At 42.4% G+C, this 21,340-nt stretch overlaps 1 protein-coding gene across 1 annotated transcript in view; it reads right to left on the bottom strand.

Annotated features, from left to right (window-relative positions):
* GRM5 (glutamate metabotropic receptor 5) overlaps positions 1 to 21,340 on the bottom strand; it is a 528,413-nt gene that overhangs the window by 462,299 nt on the left and 44,774 nt on the right. Inside the window, 1 exon segment of the mRNA XM_073612964.1 lies at positions 18,397 to 19,265. Coding sequence (XP_073469065.1) covers positions 18,397 to 19,084 — 688 coding nt within the window. The 5' untranslated portion in view covers positions 19,085 to 19,265.

The raw sequence follows: 21,340 nt of genomic DNA on the forward strand, positions 1-21,340 counted from the left end.
CCATTTGAAGATGCCCCACAGATGCTCAATAGGGTTTAGGTCTGGAGGAATGCTTGGCCAGTCCATCACCTTTACCCTCAGCTTCTTTAGCAAGTCAGTAGTCGTCTTGGAGATGTGTTTAGGGTCGTTAACGTGTTGGAATACTGCCCTGCGGCCCAGTCTCCGAAGGGAGGGGATCATGCTCTGCTTCAGTATGTCACAGTACATGTTGGCATTCATGGTTCCCTCAATGAACTGTAGCTCCCCGGTGCTGGCAGCATTCATGCAGCCCCAGACCATGACACTCCCACCACACCCAGGCAAGACACACTTGTCTTTGTACTCCTCACCTGGTTGCCACCACACACGCTTGACACCATCTGAACCAAATAAGTTTATCTTTCTCTGATCAGACCACAGGACATGGTTCCAGTAATCCATGTCCTTAGTCTGCTTTTCTTCAGCAAACTGTTTGCGGGTTGATCCCCCACCCCTTCAACCTCTGCAGCAATGCTGGCAGCACTCATACATCTATTTCCCAAAGACAACCTCTGGATATGATGCTGAGCACATGCATTCAACTTCTTTAAATGACCATAGCGAGGCCTTTTCTGAGTGGAACCTGTCCTGTTAAACCACTGTATGGTCTTGGCCACCATGCTGCAACTCAGTTTCAGAGTCTTGGCAATCTTCGTATAGCTTAGGCCATCTTTATGTAGAGCAACAATTGTTTTTTCTGATCCTCAGAGAGTTCTTTGCCATGAGGTGCCATGTTGAACTTGCAGTGACCAGTATGAGAGAGTGAGAGCGATAACACCAAATTTACCACACCTGCTCCCTTTTAACACCTGAGACCTTGTAACACTAATGAGTGACATGACACCAGGGAGGGAAAATGGCTAATTGGGCCCAATTTGGACCTTTGTTGCCAGCGGTTTAGACATTAATGGCTGTGTGTTGAGTTATTTTGAGGGGGACAGAAAATGTACGCTGTTATACAAACTGTACACAAACTACTTTACATTGTACATACAAAGCATCCTCTGAATGGTGCCCATGCCGAGTGGCCGACCTCCTGTGTTCAGAATGCAGCAGGGCAGACACTTTGTAAGGAACCCAGAAGCAAGTGGAGATCACTAGAGGAGCGATGTCTGCTACAGTTGTTTCCAGCTTCCAGGGGCACCAATGTAACTATGTATAAAATATCTATGCCTGGAATTAGTCTTTTAAGTATTGATGTGAATGTAAGTAATTTGGTCCCAGGCAGTTGACTTTTAAACCTCAGAGGATCGCCATGATTTTCTTGCAAGTGGAGATCAAAAGTGGAGTGTAACATAAAAAAAAAATGTACATTGAAAGGCCGCACGACTACTAAAAGGTCCAGATACAGCTTTATTCCAATAAAAAAGTCAAAGGGACAATCCAAAGAGTATCCAACACATTTTGGAGGTCCAAAAATGCCACCAATATTAAGGATTTGAAATGTTATTAAACCCAGGACCCTGCATTCACTATATCTGGTCTCCCACAGTACATTGAACATGGAAATGCAATTGTTTTAGTAGATATACAGTAAACTGTTAAATACCTTTTCTCATCAGCCGTATATAGTAGTCTTATGAATTCTATCAGTGTCTGGTTAAAGCTTGTAGGAGGAGTTTTCATTTTACACTGACTGTCCTGTGAGGCTGCGTGACCCCTGACCCTTTGTCTGAACAATGCTGATTGGCCCTGTGCTGATTACATGCATCCTCCCAAGGAAAAAAACTCTCTTTCAATACACACCAAACTGAGCACGTGCAAAGTAACTCCAAAGGCTCTGTACTATTGGGAGATGGATTGGGGACAGTGGAAGAAAGGGAAGGTCTGAGAAGACAGGCTCAAACAGCCTTTTTACACAGTGCAGAGGATTAACCCCTTATGTTCCACAGTAGCATAATTTCAAATCCACATCAGTGTGAACCAGTGCTTATTTATATTTCTTCTACTGTGTATCTAGACCTTTTAGCAGTGGAGTGGGACTTCAATTTACATTTTTGTTACATTAAAAAAAATATTAAAGGCAGAGATCTCCAAGCAACTACAGTGCCTTGAAAAAGTATTCACACCCCTTGACATTTTCCACATTTTGTCATGTTACAGCCAAAAACGTAAATGTATTTTATTGGGATTTTATGTGATAGATCAACACAAAGTGGCACATAATTGTGAAGTGGAAGGAAAATGATAAATGGTTTTCAATTTTTTTTACAAATAAATATCTGAAAAGTGTTGCGTGTTTTTGTGTTCAGCCCCCCTTTACTATGATGCCCCTAACTAAAATCCAGTGGAACCAATTGCCTTCAGAGGCCACCTAATTAGTAAATAGAGTCCACCTGTGTGTAATTTAATTTCAGTATAAATAAAGCGGTTCTGTGGAGCCCTCAGAGGTTTGTTAGAGAACCTTAGTGAACAAACAGCATCATGAAGGCCAAGGAACACACCAGACAGGTCAGGGATAAAGTTGTGGAGAAATTTAAAGCAGGGTTAAGTTATAAAAAAATATCCCAAGCATTGAACATCTCACGGAGCACTGTTCAATTCATTATCCGGAAATTGAGAGAGTATGTCGTCACTGCAAACCTACCAAGACATGGCCGTCCACCTAAACTGACAGGCCAGACAAGGAGATCATTAATCAGAGCAGCAGCCAAGAGGCCCATGGTAACTCTGGAGGAGCTGCAGAGATCCACAGCTCAGGTGGTAGAATCTGTCCACAGGACAATTATTCGTGTACTCCACAAATCTGGCTTTTATGGAAGAGTGGCAAGAAGAAATCCATTGTTGAAAGAAAGCCATAAGTCTCGTTTGCAAGAAGCCATGTGGGGGACACAGCAAACATGTGGAAGAAGGTGCTCTGGTCAGATGAGACTAAAATGTTACTTTTTGGCCTAAAAGCAAAACGCTATGTGTGAAGAAAAAACTAACACTGCACCCTGAACTCACCATTCTCACCGTGAAACATGGTGGTGGCAGCATCATGTTGTGGGGATGCTTTTCTTCAGCAGGGACAGGGAAGCCGGTCAGAGTTGATGGTAAGATGGATAGATCTAAATACAGGGCAATCTTAGAAGAAAACCTGTTAGAGTCTGCAAAAGACTTGAGACTGGGGCGGAGGTTCACCCTCCAGCAGGACAACGACCTTAAACATACAGCCAGAGCCACAATGGAATGGTTTACGTCAAAGCATATTCATGTGTTAGAATGACCCAGTCAAAGTCAGGACCTAAATCTAATTAAGAATCTGTGGCGACTTGAAAATTGCTGTTCACAGATGCTCTCCATCCAATCTGACAGAGCTTGAGCTATTTTGCAAAGAAGAATGGGCAAAAATGTCACCCTCTAGATGTGCAAAGCTGGTAGAGACATCCCCAAAAAGATTTGCAGCTGTAATTGCAGAGAAAGGTGGTTCTACAAAGTATTGACTCAGGGGGGCTGAATACAAATGCACACCACACTTTTCACATATTTATTTGTAAAAAAAAAAATTGAAAACCATTTATAATTTTCCTTCCACTTCACAATTATGTGCCACGTTGTGTTGGTCTATCACATAAAATCCCAAGAAATTACATTTACATTTCTGGTTGTAACATGACAAAATGTGGAAAATTTCAAGGGGTATGAATACTTTTTCAAGTCACTGTATAATTTTCAGGAGCAAATTAGCAATAAGAGCCTCCATATTTCTCCCAGGACAGGTGTCATTTAAGGCCTACTCTGCCCCTGTGTGCCTCCATTTCACCTGCCAGCAGCTCTAGGAGTTTAGGTTATGGGAGAATTAGGTAGAACTGTTAGGGAGCTGAAGAAAGAGAGCTTTAGGGAGATATAAGTGAGTCTTATCACCTACATTTAGCACTGGTCCCCCGAGTTTTTGTAATGCATTCTCGTTTCTTTTCAGCTCCTCAGAACATCACTGAAAATGGCACCTAATGCCCTGTACACACGACCGGTTTTGCCGTCGGAATAAACTCTGCAGAGTTCAAACGGAATTTCGCTCAAGCTGTCTTGCATACAAACGGTCACACCAAATTCCGACCGTCCAGAACGCGGTGACGTACAGCACGTACGACAGGACTAGAAAAACGGAAGTTCAATAGCCAGTAGCCAATAGCTTCCGTCTCGTACTTGCTTCAGAGCATGCATCGTTTTTGGTGCGTCGGAACAGCATACAGACGAGCGGGTTTCCCGAACTTGTTCCGTCGGAAAAATAGAGAACATGTTCTCTATTTAAGTCCATCTGAATTTTCGACAAGTCTTTCTGTCGGAAATTCCGCTCGTGTGTACGCGGCATTACTGTCCCACAACCTAACCTTCCAGAAAACTCAAGCTAAAAGTATTTTCCTTGCAGCTAGGAAAAAAATAGCAAATTTTTTCACTACTGTACACTACTGATGACAGGTGCACTTTAAAGCAGGAAATAGTCTCACTAATTGCTGCTAAACAGCAATCAATGAAGTCGTGTACCTCATGTATCAATACTGCTATCGCAATTATATCCATCAAAGCCTCATTCATTATGCTTATGTTAAAAGCCCCGGAGCTATACCATTAATTCCCAGATATAATTATTCAGATTCCTAAATGTTTACACAAATCAAGGCGACAACCATTTATATTTTACAAATAATTATTTGATGAAGCATGGTGGAGGGAAAAAATATTATTTGATGTGTTTATGTCATAAAATCGCTGGTAAATTATATTATTACTGTGTTTAATAATGCAGGTCATTATTGATGTACAAGCTTGAACCGGCTGACATTTGTCAAGTTTGTTAAGTCTTGGCTGGAAATCCTTTTCCCCACAGATTTGCAGAGTGACAATCACAGTACACTTGGCTGGTTATAAGCCCTTTCCAAGGCTGAATTTCACTGAAAGCTGTTCTTCAGCCAGGTTTCCAAAAATTGAAAGTCAGCAGCTACAAAAACTATAGCTGCTGACTTTTAATAAAGAGACACTCGCCAGTCCAAGGATTCAGCTCTGCCCTCATCCAGGCTGGTTCTTTGCTGGTCTTCGGGTCCCCAGCGCCAGCATGTTAACTGTGAGAAGTCAGCTGTGACTCCTTGTAGCTTCACAGTTGGCTTCCCACTGTGCTGTGCCCTGTACATGGTCCTACAGCCTCCTGGACCTGTGACGTGTACCAGAAGGTGGTGGGAAGGGGAGGGGGCTAGGAGATCCATGCAGAAGTGGGAGCGGATACCTGTCAAAATGAGGTACCCACCCCTTAAAAAAAAATAATGTGCCAAAAGTTGAAGGGGGGGGGGGGGAGGAGGAGGAAGAGTGGAACTTCCCCTAAACGAATACAGTAGGTGCCCAGATACAGATACTGTACAATATGTGAACCGGTCTACCCACCAAATCATTTGCACCGCGATTTAGCCATTTTATTAATTCACACAATGTTACGGCGCTGTATAGGGTGACAGCAGAGCTTGCAGTAACAATGGTCACCAGCAGCGTCAGCTAGATGTTTCCCACCCTCTTGTAAGCTAGAGTAAACCATTAGGGTTGAAACACACGTTTGCCATGTGGTGTGGTGCATTGTGGTAACGTACATTTTAACATTTGTGTTGCTGTAACACACATTAAGTGCATTAATGTGTTGCAGTTCCTTTTATTTTTAATGGCACTCCAATGCTGTTGCAAGGCAATGTAGCTCCAATGCATGTCCATCACTGACCACATGTCACTGATCACCAATGTTGGGTTGGGTGTCCTGTCACAGACTGGGGTCGATTTACTAAAAATGGAGAAGGCAAAATCTGGTGCACTTCTGCAGAGAAACCAATCAACTTCCAGGTTTTGTCAAGACTTAATTGAACAAGTTGAAGTTAGAAGCCGATTGGCTACCATGCACAGCTGCGCCAGATTCTGTGTGCACCAGTTTTAGTAAACCAACCCCACTGAGATTGTCACTGACCACCAATGCTGGGGGGTGTCCTATTAGAGCCTGAGCTATAGACTGTAAAGCAACACCCACTTCATTGGCCATGCCTCCAGGTGACCAGCTTTTTTTTATCCTTTCAAGGCATTCCTCACATGTTGGCATTTATGAAGGTGATACTGTCACTTAGCTTGTCAGACGTCCCCGTATAATGTTGCAGCTGTACTTACAGCTGCTGCCTCCTGTCCTCCACCAGTCAATTCTGCTCCTGCCACCAGTGTGCATGACTTGCTAACCATTTAGCATGAGGGCTAAGTGGTTAGCATTTCCACCTAGCAGCACTAGGGTCACTGGTTTGAATCCCAACCATGGCACTACGTGCCTGAAGTTTGCATGTTCTCCCTGTGCCTGAGTGGGTTTCCTCCCACACTCCAAAGACATGCTGGTAGGTTAATTGGATCCTTTCTAAATTGGCCCTAGTGTATGAATGGGAGTTAGGAACCTTAGACTGAAAGCTCCTTGAGGGCAGTGACTGATGTGAATGTCGTCACTGAAGACAAGCTGGACCTGAGGTATCGGAGAAGGAACCAGCCTTGGCCAACGTAGAGCAGGGTGTCTCTGTTGCCGTGACTACTGGTTTTGCACGCTTGCGTGCTTTGTCTCTACACATCAGACACTGCAGCTGGCTCCATGGTCTTTGTGGCTTTCCATGGTCAGTGTCCCCTGGTTGGTTGAACACGTGCTTCAGTGCAGTCATTACCCATCAATTCCAGCTCAGTTCCTGAGCGCTGTCAACCTTTTTATGTTTAAAATGCTGCGTATATTGACAGTGCTATATAAGTGCTTGTAATAAATAATAACACTAATCAATATGTATCAATATCCAAATACTGAAACCATCCTTGTTCCATTTTAAAATATTCAAAATAGCATAGGAGCCTATTTAACCCTACTGATGATTGCTTCTCTTGAGCTTCTTGACTAGAAAAGGGTAACTGGCACATTACTAGACCAACGGGGAAGCTCAGGGGATGGATGAAGTGGGACAAAGCTCAACTTTTACAGAAAAAGTTGAGATTTGTATATAATGTTCTGGATTTATCTCGATCTGCTGATTGTTTTGAATAGGTTTTACTGAAGGTATACCTCTTCATTTTTTTATCATATGCTCAGTTTGAATTGCACCAGCTTGTGTGAGATTGACTTAATTTGCATTCATTATGATAATATACTAAAGAAGAAGAATTTTATCTACTGTGTATACAGCTGGTATGATTGTACATGGTTATTGAAGCTTCCTTAGATCATGGCTCTAAATTCCTTTTCTTGTATGGTATTTTTACTTTTGATGGACCCTATAAGGTGATGAAGATCATCAGATCTTTTAAATTAATCTCTAAATTAATCTTGTACATGCAGGGAAACTTACAATTCATGATTAACTGCATACCTGGAAAATAAATGCTAATAATAAGCGCCTGAGGGTATATCAAAATTTCCCAGCAGATGGAACTAAACTGCCCCACTGGGCAGACCAAATTAACAGTATACAAGCACTTGTTATATTTTCTACAGTCTCTTTAAAAGTTCATATATTTAAAACAAACTTCCATATATGAGTTACAATATTCATCTTATGTTCTCACCAGAAAAGCGGAGAAATAAAGCCAATCCAATATGCTCCCACAGTGTTTCTCTCACATCATGTAAAAACCATAAATTACATATAGTGTAATATGTTAAAAAAATTGTAAACCAAAAGATACTCATAAATAATATTTCCACTGTCTTGGTTTTCAGTTCAAGCCCCTAAACACAATGTACCTTTTTTATTACATGGTCGGTCAGGACTTCCAACTGAGTTTCATTTTTTTCTCTTCGTGGATGGGATTTCAATGACAACTTGTATTATTGTACCGTCATGAAACGTGGATTGTAATACTGATGCTGTATATGAGAATAAATGTCTATATTGGCAAAAAATAAATACATTTGTAAACCATAAAATAAATTAGCGCGCTCACATGAAAATAATAAAAGCGTGCCAAAGTGTGCCACCACCTGACAGACTTTTGCCATCCACCTCATTCAATATCTACCCTTACTCTCCATTCGATTTCTTACATCAATACAAATAATGATCCTCCAATATCCTTCATGAATTGACCTCCTTATTCGGTGAATTCCCCCAAAAAGAAAAACACTAACATAGTGTAATATATCTTTAAATTGTGAACATCACTCCATAGAATAAAACTCACATTCAATAATTATCCAAATCACCAAGAGTGCATTCCATCTGTGGTGGGCATACTGAAAGACTTCTAGAAGAAGGGCTGTGGTGGGCATACCGAAAGCCTTATGGAAGATGGGATGTGGTGGGCATACTGAAAGTCTACTAGAAGAAGGACTTCTAGAAGGACTGTGGTGGGCATACTGAAAGACTTCTAGAAGAAGCGCTGTGGTGGGCATACTGAAAGTCTAATAGAAGAAGAACTGTGGTGGGCATACTGAAAGACTTCTAGAAGAAGGGCTGTGGTGGGCATACTCAAAAACTTCTAGAAGAAGGGCATACTGAAAGACTTAACTCTACCTTGGATTTAAAACTTAAAGAATGCTCTTCCTGTGAGCCCAAGCCATAATGGACACTCCTCCTTATCATGTCAGCCTCAGTATACTGTTTCCAGGACAGCATGGCACTTATTACATAAACAATGTGCTGTCCAGGAGTGCTAAGCACCCTCCTTCACTGCTAGAGGAGAAGAAGTAGGACCAGTGATGTCAATGGACCAAACAGAAGACTGCAGCATTCAAAGTGTAAACCAAAAAATACATGTTTTTTTCCCTTTATTTTTACATGGTGATTCTGATAGCAACACACTTCTAGTCCTAGGACAGGACTACTGGGAACTTCCCTCGTCCTCTTGCCCATAACATGGATGGATGGGGTCCTGAAGTTCTTAGAACAATAAGAGACCCCACAATAGGGATAAAACTTTTTCACGGAAGGGAGTTTAAAAAGACACGTGGCCACTCATTAAAATGAGAAGAAAAGAGGTTTAACCTTAAACTATGTAGAGGGTTCTTTACTGTAAGAGCAGCAAGGATGTGGAATTCCCTTCCACAGGCGGTGGTCTCAGTGGGGGGCATCGTTAGTTTAAAAAAACTATTAGATAAGCACCTGAACGACCGCAACATACAGGGATATACAATGTAATACTGGCATATAATCACACATAGGCCCCTTTCACACGGGCTGTACGTATTTAGCATCCGCTTGCTCAGCGGGGATCGCTCTGTTGATCCCCACTGAGCCGGCGGATGACAAGTCCGACTCTGCACTCTGTGCAGGGACGGACCTGTCAGAGAGTCCACTCTCCCCTATGGGGGGATCGCATGATTACAAACCGCCTGTCCATTTTCATCCAATCTAATCCGCCAGACGGATGGAAAATAGGGTTTGCATCCGTCTGGATTTTGCAGAGCAGATTGGATTGGGGCGGATCGGATGTCAGCGGACACGTCACCACTCCTCCATAGAGCTGTATGGAGCGACCGTTCAGATCCGCCTAAAAAACTGACAGGCAGATCTGAACGGTCCGCACATGTGAAAGGGGCCATAGGTTGGATTTGATGGATTGTGTCTTTTTTCAACCTCACCTACTATGTAACTAAGTAATATACCTATAACAGTGCAGCACAAGCAGAGATCACAGGAAGTTAGAAGCCAACAAGATTTTTGGCAAGATCAAAAGGTGGTTTTTGCACTTATCAAATTGATATAACAAAACATTTTCAACGTTACATTTAACAAACCAAAAGAAAGCAAATAAGAAAAGATGATTGGTCATTGTTACATACAGCATGTATAATGGGTCAAAAAAAAAAATGTGTGTGTGGTGGGGGTGGTGAAGGAGGGGGGCAGTTAGGCAGTTATAAGGAGGTTGGGTAGAAAAACATGGAGTGGGACTTTAAGCCTGGCCTTTTTTTCCCTAGGAGGGGTTGTGGACTTCTAGAGAACAATTTATTCCTCAAGATCCTGGCTAAAATAGAGTTTATAGAAATCTATTTTTTCTTCTCTACATGGTATATGTCACTATATAGCTGAGAGTGGGCTGTCAAATTGCAATGCCTTCACCCCCTGTCTTTTTTTTTTTTTTTACTTCCACAGTTATTAAAATATTGTACCATCTGGTGTTCAAACCCATGTATATATTTAAAGGTAGAGTATTTTCTAAGCCCACGCAGACCCTACAGAGGCAACCTGTTCTTATATTTTACCATTTTAACAGAAGTATTTAACCACTTCAATACTGGGCGCTTTCACCCCCTTCCTTCCCAGGCAAATTCTCAGCTTTCAGCGCTCTTGCACTTTCAATAAGAATTGCGCGGTCATGCAACACTGTATCCAAATGAAATTTTTATCATTTTGTTCGCACAAATAGAGCTTTATTTTGGTGGCATTTATTCACAAATCATTTTTTTTATTTTTTGTGATATAAGCGAAAAAAGAGCAGAAATTAAAAAAAAAAAAATATTTTCTACTTTCTGTTTTAAAAGAAATCCAATAGAATCAAATTTTGTCACAAATTTAAGTCAAAATGTATTCTGCTACATGTCTTTGGTAAAAAAAATCCCGTTAAGTGTATAATAATTGGTTTGTGTGATCACGGACAGATGTACGCAGACGATCATGTACAGATGTGCGCAGATGATTACAGACATATGTGTGCAGATGACCATTGGTACATATGATTTTACTGTTACATATGTGGGACAGGTGTTTTTACTGTGTGGGGACATGTGTGTGGGGACATGTGTGGTGACAGTGTTTTAGGGACACTATGTAGGGGACATTGTGTGTTTACACTGTGTGGGGACACTGGGCCGGTGATCAGTGTGTAAAAAGTTGTAAAAAACAGCTCATACTCACTGATCACCGGCTGGCTGCAGCGATCCCCTCTCCTCTCCTCACTGACAACTTCCATGTGAGGAAAGGAGAGCCGATCTCCTAGCAACCAGCTCTCTGTTTACATCACATGATGGCTGTGATTGGACACAGTCGTCATGTGATCAGGAGGGCCAATCAAAGAGCCCTCCTGCCGATCGGAGATGCACTGTGTCCGGGCCATAGGGATGTCTGCGTGCGCCAGATGGGGGCAGGGTCACCCAGGAACGTCACGGTGTGGCCCCGCCCTCAGTTATAAAAGAACTGTCAAAGCGAAGATCCGTCATACCGCGGGAGCCTCCCATGGAGGCGGGTCGGTGTGGCTTTTTTTTTTTCGGTCCATCGGCGGAGCAAGAGAAGAAGAAGACTTTGTTGGACATTTTTATTTTTTTATTTTTTAATAAAGGACTTCTCCCAAGCCGTGTCGTCATTTTTACCATTTTGACACTTATTTTGTGAAATGGTAGAGGTACATTTGTACCCCATTACCATTTCACACGAGGGGAGGCCAGGATCTGGGGGTCCCCTTGTTAAAGGAGGCTTCCAGATTCTGACAAGCTCTCTGCCCGCAGACCCCCACAACCGCAGGCAAGGGTTGTGGGGATGAGGCTCTTGTCCCTATCAACATGGGGACAAGGTGCTTTGGGGGGCTACCCCAAAGCACCCTCCCCATGTTGAGGGCATGTGGCCTGGTACGGTCCAGGAGGGGGGGCGCTCTCTTGTCCCCCCTCTTTTCCTGCGGCCTGCCAGGTTGCATGCTCGGATAAGGGTATGGTATGGATTTTTAGGGGGACCCCCACGCCATTTTTTAAAAAAATTTTGGCACGGGGTTCCCCTTAAAATCCATACCAGACCTGTATGGTCTGGTATGGATTTTGAGGGGGACCCCCACGCCATTTTTTAAAAAAATTTTGGTGCGGGGTTCCACTTAATATCCAAACCAGGCCTGAGGGGGCTGGTATGGAATTTGGGGGGACCCCCATGCAATTTTTTTTTTAAATATTGGTTCGGGGTTCCCCTTAATATTCATATCAGACCCAAAGGGCCTGGTAATGGACTGGGGGGATCCCATGCTGTTTTCTTCAATGACTTCTTTTATCTGTATTGCCGGGACTGACAATTCATTATAGCCGCGAGTAGTTTTAAATAGCTTTTTTTCCTTTAGAAATGTAATTTTGCTCTCGGACTGTTCTAAACACGGGAAACATGCGCCACTTTGCCACTTTACAGGCATACTATAGACACCCCCCAGGTACGAAATTAAAAGGAATATTTCACTCTTATTGTTTCACTTTAAGTATTATTAAAATCACTGCTTCCGAAACAACGGCCGTTTTTAAAACTTTTTTTTGCATTGATCCATGTCCCCTGGGGCAGGACCCGGGTCCCCAAACACTTTTTATGACAACAGCTTGCATATAAGCATTTAAAATGAGCACTTTTGATTATTTATGTTCGTGTTCCATGGACTTTAACTGTGTTCGCGTGTTCGAACAAATTTTTTGCCTGTTCACATGTTCCGCTGCGAACGGAACCGGGGGGTGTTCGGCTCATCCCTATCTGGTATTGTAATTTGTGTAGTTGAAGGTTTATTTGTGTGGTAGTCCTCAGTTTGTGGCTTTCAATCATCATCCAGAAAGGCGCATGTTTGCGTTCACAAGGCATTTAATCGAAGATAAGTTTGTCTATTTCCTCTGCGTGTTTTACTTCTATACACCGAAAACGTAAGAAAGGAAAGGAGAACCCGAATGTTTACAGATACCATGAATCACTGAGCTTATTAAGTGCAAATTCATTTAGGTGTCGGTTATCGGTGAGTGCTACAACTATTTGTTTATTGGAGATGGAAACCAAATCATTCGAACAATTTCTCTTTGCTCACACGTTTGTTACCATGGAAACTGCTTTGCACTTATATTACAGTCCTGCTCTCAGTCATAAAGTTTCCCTTGAAGCTCTCATGGCACCCCCACTGGCTGTCAAGCATGAAAGTGTTAGGTTTGGTGACCCTGGATGTTTATTACTCCAGGCACCTCGTACACTACAAATGTATTACTTCTATGACGTGGAGGGAAATAAAAAGAGGGGGCAATGGAGTCTTTCAGGCCAACAACGCTAAGCCACTGCCTCGCAATTTGCAGCAACATTGTCAGCCTGGTGTTTGCATTTCTTCAGTTGACCATTGGGCTGTCTACCAGGTCTATCAGGAAGACATCGCAATGGCCATGTAAACAGAAAACCGCACACAGATTATTATTATTATTTCTCAGGATTTATATAGCGCCAACAGTTTGCTCAGCGCTTCACAACATAAAGGCAGACAGTACAGTTACAATACAATTCAATACAGGAGGAATCAGAGGGCCCTGCTCATTGGAGCTTACAATCTAGTAGGGAGGGTCAAGTGATACAAAAGGTAATAACTGTGGGGGATGAGCTGATGGAGAAAATAAAAGTACAGTTGTTAGGTGGAGGTAGAATAGGCGTTTCTGAAGAGAAGGGTTTTCAGGGATCGTCTAAAAGCAATCAGAGTAGGAGATAATCGGACAGATTGGAGTAAGGTGTTCCATAGGATTGGAGAGGCTCTGGAAAAGTCCTGGAGGCGAGCATGGGAGGTGGTGACGAGGGAGATAGAGAGCAGGTGGACTTGGGAGGAACGAAGAGAACGAGTAGGTTGGTATTTTGAGACTAGGCTAGTGATGTAGCTGGGGGCTGAGTTGTGGATGGCTTTGTAAGTTGTTGTTAGTATTCTGAATTTAATTTGTTGGGCGAGTGGAAGCCAGTGGAGGGATTGACAAAGAGGGGTGGCAGACACTGAGCGGTTGGTAAGGTGGATGAGCCTGGCAGCAGCATTCATGATGGGCTGAAGGGGGGATAACCTATGTAAAGGTAAGCCAATGAGAAGGGAGTTGGCAAGAGATGACAAGGGAGTGAACTAGGAACTTTGTGGTGTCATTGGTTAGAAAGGGGAGTATTTTGGAGATGTTGTGGAGGTTGAGGCGGTAAGATTTGGACAGTGATCGGACGTAGGGCCTAAAGCAGGGATCTCAAACTGGTGGCCCTCCAGCTGTGCCGAAACTACAAGTCCCATCATGCCTCTGCCTGTGGCAGTCATGCTTGTAACTATCAGTCTTGCAATGCCTCATGGGACTTGTAGTTTCACAACAGCTGGAGGGCGGCCTGTTTGAGACCCTGGCCTAAAGGATAGATCAGAGTCCAGGATTACACCTAGAACCTTGGCATGCGGGGATGGGCTGCCATCAATCTTGACAGAGAGATCAGGGGAAGGGGCACGTGGGGGAGAAAAATTGATGAACTCGGTAGATTGAGTTTGAGGAAGTAGCGTGACATCCAGGCTGATATGTCTGTTAGTAAATTAGTGATACATGAGGAGACTGGGGGAGTGAGCTGAAGGGTAGAGAGCTGACCCAGGGAGGAGGTGTAGATCAAGAATAGGACAGGTCAAAGAACAGAACCTTCTGGGACCCCAACAGAGAAAAGGGAGAGGAGGAAGTAGAATCGTAAGTAACGCTAAAGGTGCAGTTGGATAATTAGGAACAGAACCAGTGAAGAGTAGTCACTGAGACCAAAGACGTGGAGTTTTTGGAGGAGGAGGAGGGGGTGGTCAACCATATCAAAGGCAGCAGAAAAGTCCAGGAGTAGGAGTCCAGAAATAGTGTGCATTGGTTTTACTGTTAGTAGATTGTTTATTAGTTTTAGGAGGGCAGTTTCTGTGGAGAGTTGAGGGCGAAATTCAGACTCAAGGGTATCAAGAAGGTTATTATCAACGAGGTGGTCAGTCAGAGGACAAACTGGAAGAGCATGCATGACAGTCTGACCATGCTATAGCTAATTGTCGGGCAGTGACTTAGCATTGTTGGCCCAAAACAGAGAAGAGCTGTTACTAGCTGGATCACCAGGTAAAAAAAAAATATTTACTACTGGATCCTGAACTACTTGGCAGAGTATTTAATGTTTGTAAGCTTTTATCCCTCTTATGTCACCGTTATTCTAATTTGTTAAAATGCATACTGCTTTATATGTACACAATACCCTGTACTGAAAAGTTTGTAACAGATGCTTGTTATTTACCAATAAAAATTATTTGAACGAAAAAAAAATATTTACAAAGAAAATTTGAACACAGTAAAACATGATGTCAAACATACTGAAAAACTAATTGCATTCTCTTTAGGGGAATAAGGGCTTAGGTTATGAGTAGGGTAAAGTAAGGGATTAGGGGTTAAGGTTAAGGGTTGAGGTTAGTTTGTAGGTGGTCAGGTGCAACATTTTATGGTTTAACGTTTAAAGTGGAACTTTACCCATAACAACTTAATAAAAAAAAGAGTGTCCTTTAGCAAGGAACATGCATTCCACAATAATAATTATGCTACCAAAATCATTGTGTGCTGTAAATTGCCTCCAGCATTGCTCCTGTTTTTTCTTACTGGGGGCTGCCATTTTGCTGAAGCCCAGAGCCCCTGAGCAGCAGTAAAATCTTAAAGCGGGGCGAAACACATTCATTTAATGGTTTCAAAAAACAGTTACATTCCTGAAATCCCGGGAGTGCTAACTGTCACATTTTCTTGTGTCCCCAACCAAACTGTCAAACCATCGAATGACTGCTGTAATAACTGATCACATGTGCAGCACCATGGTAATTGCAGATCAAACAGAAGCAGCTTCCTTGGCTGCAAAGGGTAGGAGGGTTTAATTCCATTTTAAGGCTGTCAGCAGATTGACCTCTACAAACTCAGCAGTGCCTAAAAATGCACAGCAATTCAGCATGTGCAAAGTAGGGTGAAACAGTGTATTTCTGGATTTTTAACAGTATAGGCATTTATTTTTAAAGTTGTTCATAGATATACCTGCAAAAGGGCCCAGCCTAAAGTGATCTAGCAGGGCTTAATTTTCTGACTAAAATCCCACTTTAAGCCCATTTGAAACTTGTATATGCAAAACTGCATGTACATTTGTTCTGCGTGTACATTGCAGAATATTAGGATATTCTCGCTCTAGGTCAAACATTATTCATACAGAATAGAGTGGCTTGGGAAAATACTGCATTATGATCACGAGATGGACCTGGCAATCACAGTAAATAAGTATTTATTTCCTATGATCGTCAGTTCCATCTAGTGGCCATAATGTGGTATTTACCTGTTTCGCTCTATTCTTATGAATGAATAACTTTAGAGAAAATAGCCTAATATCATTCCATTTTGCTCCATTTGCACAGAACAAATGTACAAGCAGTTTCACAGGATGAATAGCTTCTCAATTTGTTTTTTTTTCTAAACTAAAACACACCCCTTAGTAAAAAAACAAAAAAAAAAAAAGCTTCCTGCATGCAGTTCCTGCCTATTCTTTTTAAAGGTTTGCTTTATGGGATCATTTAGGAGTTCGTTCAAGTTTTAGGAATTGGGTGAGAGATGGATAAGTGTTAAGGTCCGACTAAGGTTTAAGGGGAGGGGGGTACTTTACATTGACACTTGTTTTTTTTGTTTTTTTAATTTAATAAAACAACTCAATGATACTAGGTTCTTGGTTCAGAAAACGAAAGAACTATGATTTGTTTTCTATTAAAAATTAAAAAATTTGGTACTATGTCACCTTCTCATAAACACCAGGCTGGTAGATCAGATATTCCCTTATCAAGAAGGCTGCGAGCATGCTTCAACATTTTTAAAGGCCATGCATCTCCCCTGTTATGAGTGGAGGGGATATACAGAGCCCAATGTAAGATAATCAAACATATCTATGTACTGAATGCTGAGAGCTCCTGGTCCATTCTTTCTCCAGACTGAATAAGCAGAATAAATAAATAAATCATTTTTAAAAAATTAGAAAATAAGAGAAGAAAAGGGTAAGAGAAATGAAATTGAATGAGATAGACAGCATGTGCTAAAAACAAAGGAAGAAGAATCGTGAGTTAGGAAGCAAAAAAAAATTAAAATAAAAATTCACATTGTCCAGGATAATGGGACAGAATTGCTCAAATCTGACCACCTTATGCCTCAGTGGAAATAACAGATCTAATGTCCGTATCGTAATTGCACAGTAGGGCAAATACTAGCCTGTCACCCATCTTAAAATTAAAGTAAAGGTCCTGCCAACAGGCACCACAGGTTTCCAGCTATTACCTTCAGCTGGAAAACTCTTGTCAGTGGTTCTCTCTGAAAACAGTTTCACTTTCACACCAAAATCCTTACCTGGTTTGAAGATGAAGCTCCCCACCTCCCCCTTTTTGGCCTCTAAGACTTTCTCATAGGCTAGAGTAGCCTTCTGTAACCCTTTCAACAAAGAGGGACCCTTAAAATAAAGTTTGAGTCTTAGGGAACCCCTGCTGAACATTACTACATCTACAACTCATCATACATTAGTGCTCCTTATGCCGTGTACACACGGGCGGAATTTTCGACCGGACTGGTCCAACGGAACAAATCCGTCGGACAATCCGACCATGTGTGGACTTCATCAGACTTTCAGTGGACTTTTTCTGTCGAAAATCAGATGGACTTTAGATTTGGAACATGTTTCAAATCTTTCCGACGGACTCGAGTCCGGTCGAAAAATCTGTTCGTCTGTATGCTAGTCCGACGGACAAAAAAGGACGCAAGGGCAGCTATTGGCTACTGGCTATGAACTTCCTTATTCTAGTCCCTTTGTACGTCATCACGTTCAAACCAACGGGCTTTCGAACTGACTTTAGTCCATTTGTGTGTGGGCAAGTCCAGTCGTTCGAAAGTCCGTAGTAACTCTGTCGAAAGTCCGTCGGAAAGACCGTCGAACATTTGATGCTGAATAGTCCGCCCGTGCGTACAAGGCATTACACTTGTGGTCATTGGGATTGCCCCAATTATTACCCCAATTACCCCTTTACAGATAGCCAAAAAGATCAATGGTGTCAGTGGGAACGTATCTGGGAGGCAGAAATTACTCATTGCTGAAGGAAATTCTAGAAACCTCTGGAGGAACGTAAGGTTTCCATGGAGCCCTGGTTGAGAAACTCAGGGATAGGGGATGATAGTTGGTAAGGGAATCAGGCCTCTAATAACACAGTAAAACTAGCTTCACAGAGGCACACAGTAAAGCCTTTTCTGCCTAACAAAAGATATTGCAGGAATCGTAGGCAGATTTTTTTACTTTTAAAAGTTTTACATAGTTGAATAATGTTATAAAATTGTAAAAAAAAATTAGTATCTGGAAGAAATTCACACAAATTCCTGTAGAACATACAAAGTTCCTATGGTGTCTGGACGCTGTACAGTAATGATTTTTATAATGCTATGCACACATGTAAGAACTTATCAAAAACTGACTACCAATCCCCATCTAAACCAACATGGTTATTTAAAAAACATGCAAACCAAAAATCACTTTGCCATATTTTTACATTGACTTATCTCAATTTCAGATATCTGTTAGGGCCTTCCACATGTCTTTCAGTACATTAGAGAGATAACAAAGGAAAGTAATACGAGTATACTTTATAGGATTTCAATTCATTATCAATATCTTTTTCAAGTAAGGAATTTCTTACCTTCAGTGTGTACAGCAGAAACATATGTCCAGTTGTACCTTTTGACAATATCCACCATGGCTCTTGCTTGTTGAGCGTCAGAAGGAACCACTCTCATGAAATACTTATACAAGGTCTTGTCGCTCAGGTCCATGCTTGTTGCAGAATAAGCAATCTGAGGTATATTGAAAAGTTGTAACAAATTCTGGACTTGAATGGCCACTGAGCTGGATCCAGGCCCTATAACTCCAACGATGGGCTTCTTTGTGTGGAATGCCGTAGAAGATCCATCAACACAGCGGACCAGCCCTTCCTCTTCCTCAGTAGAGATCAACGAGTCTCTAATAAATTCGATACTCTGTTCCAAAGCTACAGCAGAATGCCAGCAGGAATCGCGTATTTCACATCCGAGGGTTATGTTTGGCAAAAGGTTAGGATCCGCATTGATTCTGTCAAGAGTGTGCAACATGGCTTCCACTCGTTGAATACCATACTGCTCTCTTACCTCTCCACATTTCCTTTCGTGAACCTTTTCAACTGATGGCTGGTGATGAACTGAAAAGAGCGCCCCGATAATGATGTCCCCTGGCATATGGGCCACCACACGTCTTTCACTTGTCTGTGCCGATGCTGTAATCCCCACGCCATTACCAGATTTATCCTCCCTTAAGAACAGCAGCACCGTCAAAATCAAAATGTAAGGGAGCATTTTAGAATACAATTTATGCTGGAGAGGAGAGCATGGTGAAGGAAAATATTTTCAACGTGATCAACCTTCTATTCCTTGTTTGATGACTCTCCATGCACTACTTCCCACCATTTAACAAGCGTCCTTCCGGGGCAAAAGACCATCGAAGATGATATTCACAATCAGTCCAAACTGTCATTCCCTGAAAAACAGAAGATCATATTATACTTAATACCTGTACATGGTGGCCATTAAAACTGTTTAGAACAGCCTTTATCAACCTTTTCAACATTTCAACCCTTGAAATAACTTTCCGGTCTCAGGGAACATCTGCTAAAAATGATTATATCTACAACTCATGATACATTAGTTTGATGGTAAAGGGGAAGAATGCTCCTTACACTTACGGTCATTGGGAAGAAATAACACCTTACAGATAGCTAAAAACATCAATGGTGTCAGTGGGAACATGTCTGAGAACCAGAAAGGAACCCCTAACAACCTCTTGAGCAGTGGTTCTCAATCCCCCTAGTGCCATGACCCCCGATAAAATTTCCCAAGTTGTGGGGGCCCCTAACAGTAAAATTATTTTCATAGTGTGGGTTGTCAGCACCCAAGGCAAGACAAGTAATTTGTGCCCCTAACCCACAGACATTTTGCGCTCCCTGAGTCCCTTCCACACGTACAGTATTATAACCCCTTATGGTACACTTTAGGATGTACCAATCTTTCTCTTTGTTCTCCTTTCTTTCCCTTTTATCTCTCTCTATCTAATTTCGTTTTTTTTCCCCATCCCTCTCCCTAGTCATCTTTCTTGTTCTTTCTCTTATTCTTTCTCTCCCTTTTTCTTTTGTTCCTACTTTTCCTCTCCCTTCCATGTATTCTCTATTTTGATTCCTTCTCTTACTCTTTGGTGGGGGGAATGAGATGAGTGGCAGTGCTGGTGGGGGTTGGGATGGGTGGCAGTGCTGGGGGGAGTTCTGATCAGCCAACTTAGGTGCTCTTGATCAAGGTCATCTGCTGATCTGAGAACTTTAATTGGGGACTTTTAATGGCATCTCTAATCACAGGTAGTGTTACTCACGGTGTCTCCGGATTCACTGTGTCTCTGACTTTGTGGTGTCTCGTAGCAGTGACACCTATGCGGAAATCAGGAGATAGGGTCTCCTCCAGCCCCTCCCACTTCACATTCCTCACCAGGCAGCTGACCTCTAGTCTCTGCCCCCCAGCCATGCTGTGAACTGAATGGGCCACTGCGAAGAGGCTGAGTGGGCGGCCACAGGCTCCAGGGACAGCCCTGCTGGAAAAGGCTGTGACAGCAGTGCGGGCTTTGGAAACAGCCCAGGATCCGGTGACCCTTGGCAAATCGTCATTTGACCCCCAGGTTGAGAACCACTGCTCTTGAGGAACCCTACGATTCTATGGAACCATGGTTTAGAGTTTATCTAAACCAAAACTTGTTTTGGATAGAATGGTGAGGGTTTAGAACTATCATTTTTTAAAATTCTGTTCTTGTCTCTTTTAGGGAGAGTCAGCCTCTCTTTTTGTCCTAATAACAACTGTCACTGGGACTGAAAGTAAGTGAAATTCAAAAGTTTGAGTTGTCACTTAAGCAGAAGTAGTGGGCATATCTAATAATGGAGACACTGGTCTGGTGACAACTGTCTAATGCCCCGTACACACGACAGGATTTTCCGATGGAAAATGTGTGATAGGACCTTGTTGTCGGAAATTCCGACCGTGTGTAGGCTCCATCACACATTTTCCATCGCAATTTGCGACACACAAAGTTTGAGAGCTTGCTATAAAACTTTCTGACAACAAAATCCGTTGTCGGAAATTCCGATCGTGTGTACACAAATCTCAGAATAAATTAAGAGACGAAAGCTATTGGCTACTACCCCGTTTATAGTCCCGACGTACGTGTTTTACGTCACCGCGTTCAGAACGATCGGATTTTCCGACAACTTTGTGCGACCGTGTGTATGCAAGACAAGTTTGAGCCAACATCCGTCGGAAAAAATCCATGGATTTTGTTGTCGGAATGTCCAATCAATGTCCGACCGTGTGTACAGGGCATAAGAGGGGATTTCCCTCAATTTAGAGGGACATCCTCTCATGTCCTGTTGTGTCCACAGGACAAGAAGAAAAGGCAAATCTCCCCGAGAGAACAAAGATAACAAAGTAAAAAAAAAAAAAACATGGGTACTAATTCTTCCATACGGCAGACTAACCACTTGACTTCCAGAAGATTTCCCCCCTTCATGACCAGGCCAT

This window comes from Aquarana catesbeiana, linkage group LG02, assembly GCF_042186555.1.
Source record: "Aquarana catesbeiana isolate 2022-GZ linkage group LG02, ASM4218655v1, whole genome shotgun sequence".
Lineage (NCBI taxonomy): Eukaryota > Metazoa > Chordata > Amphibia > Anura > Ranidae > Aquarana > Aquarana catesbeiana.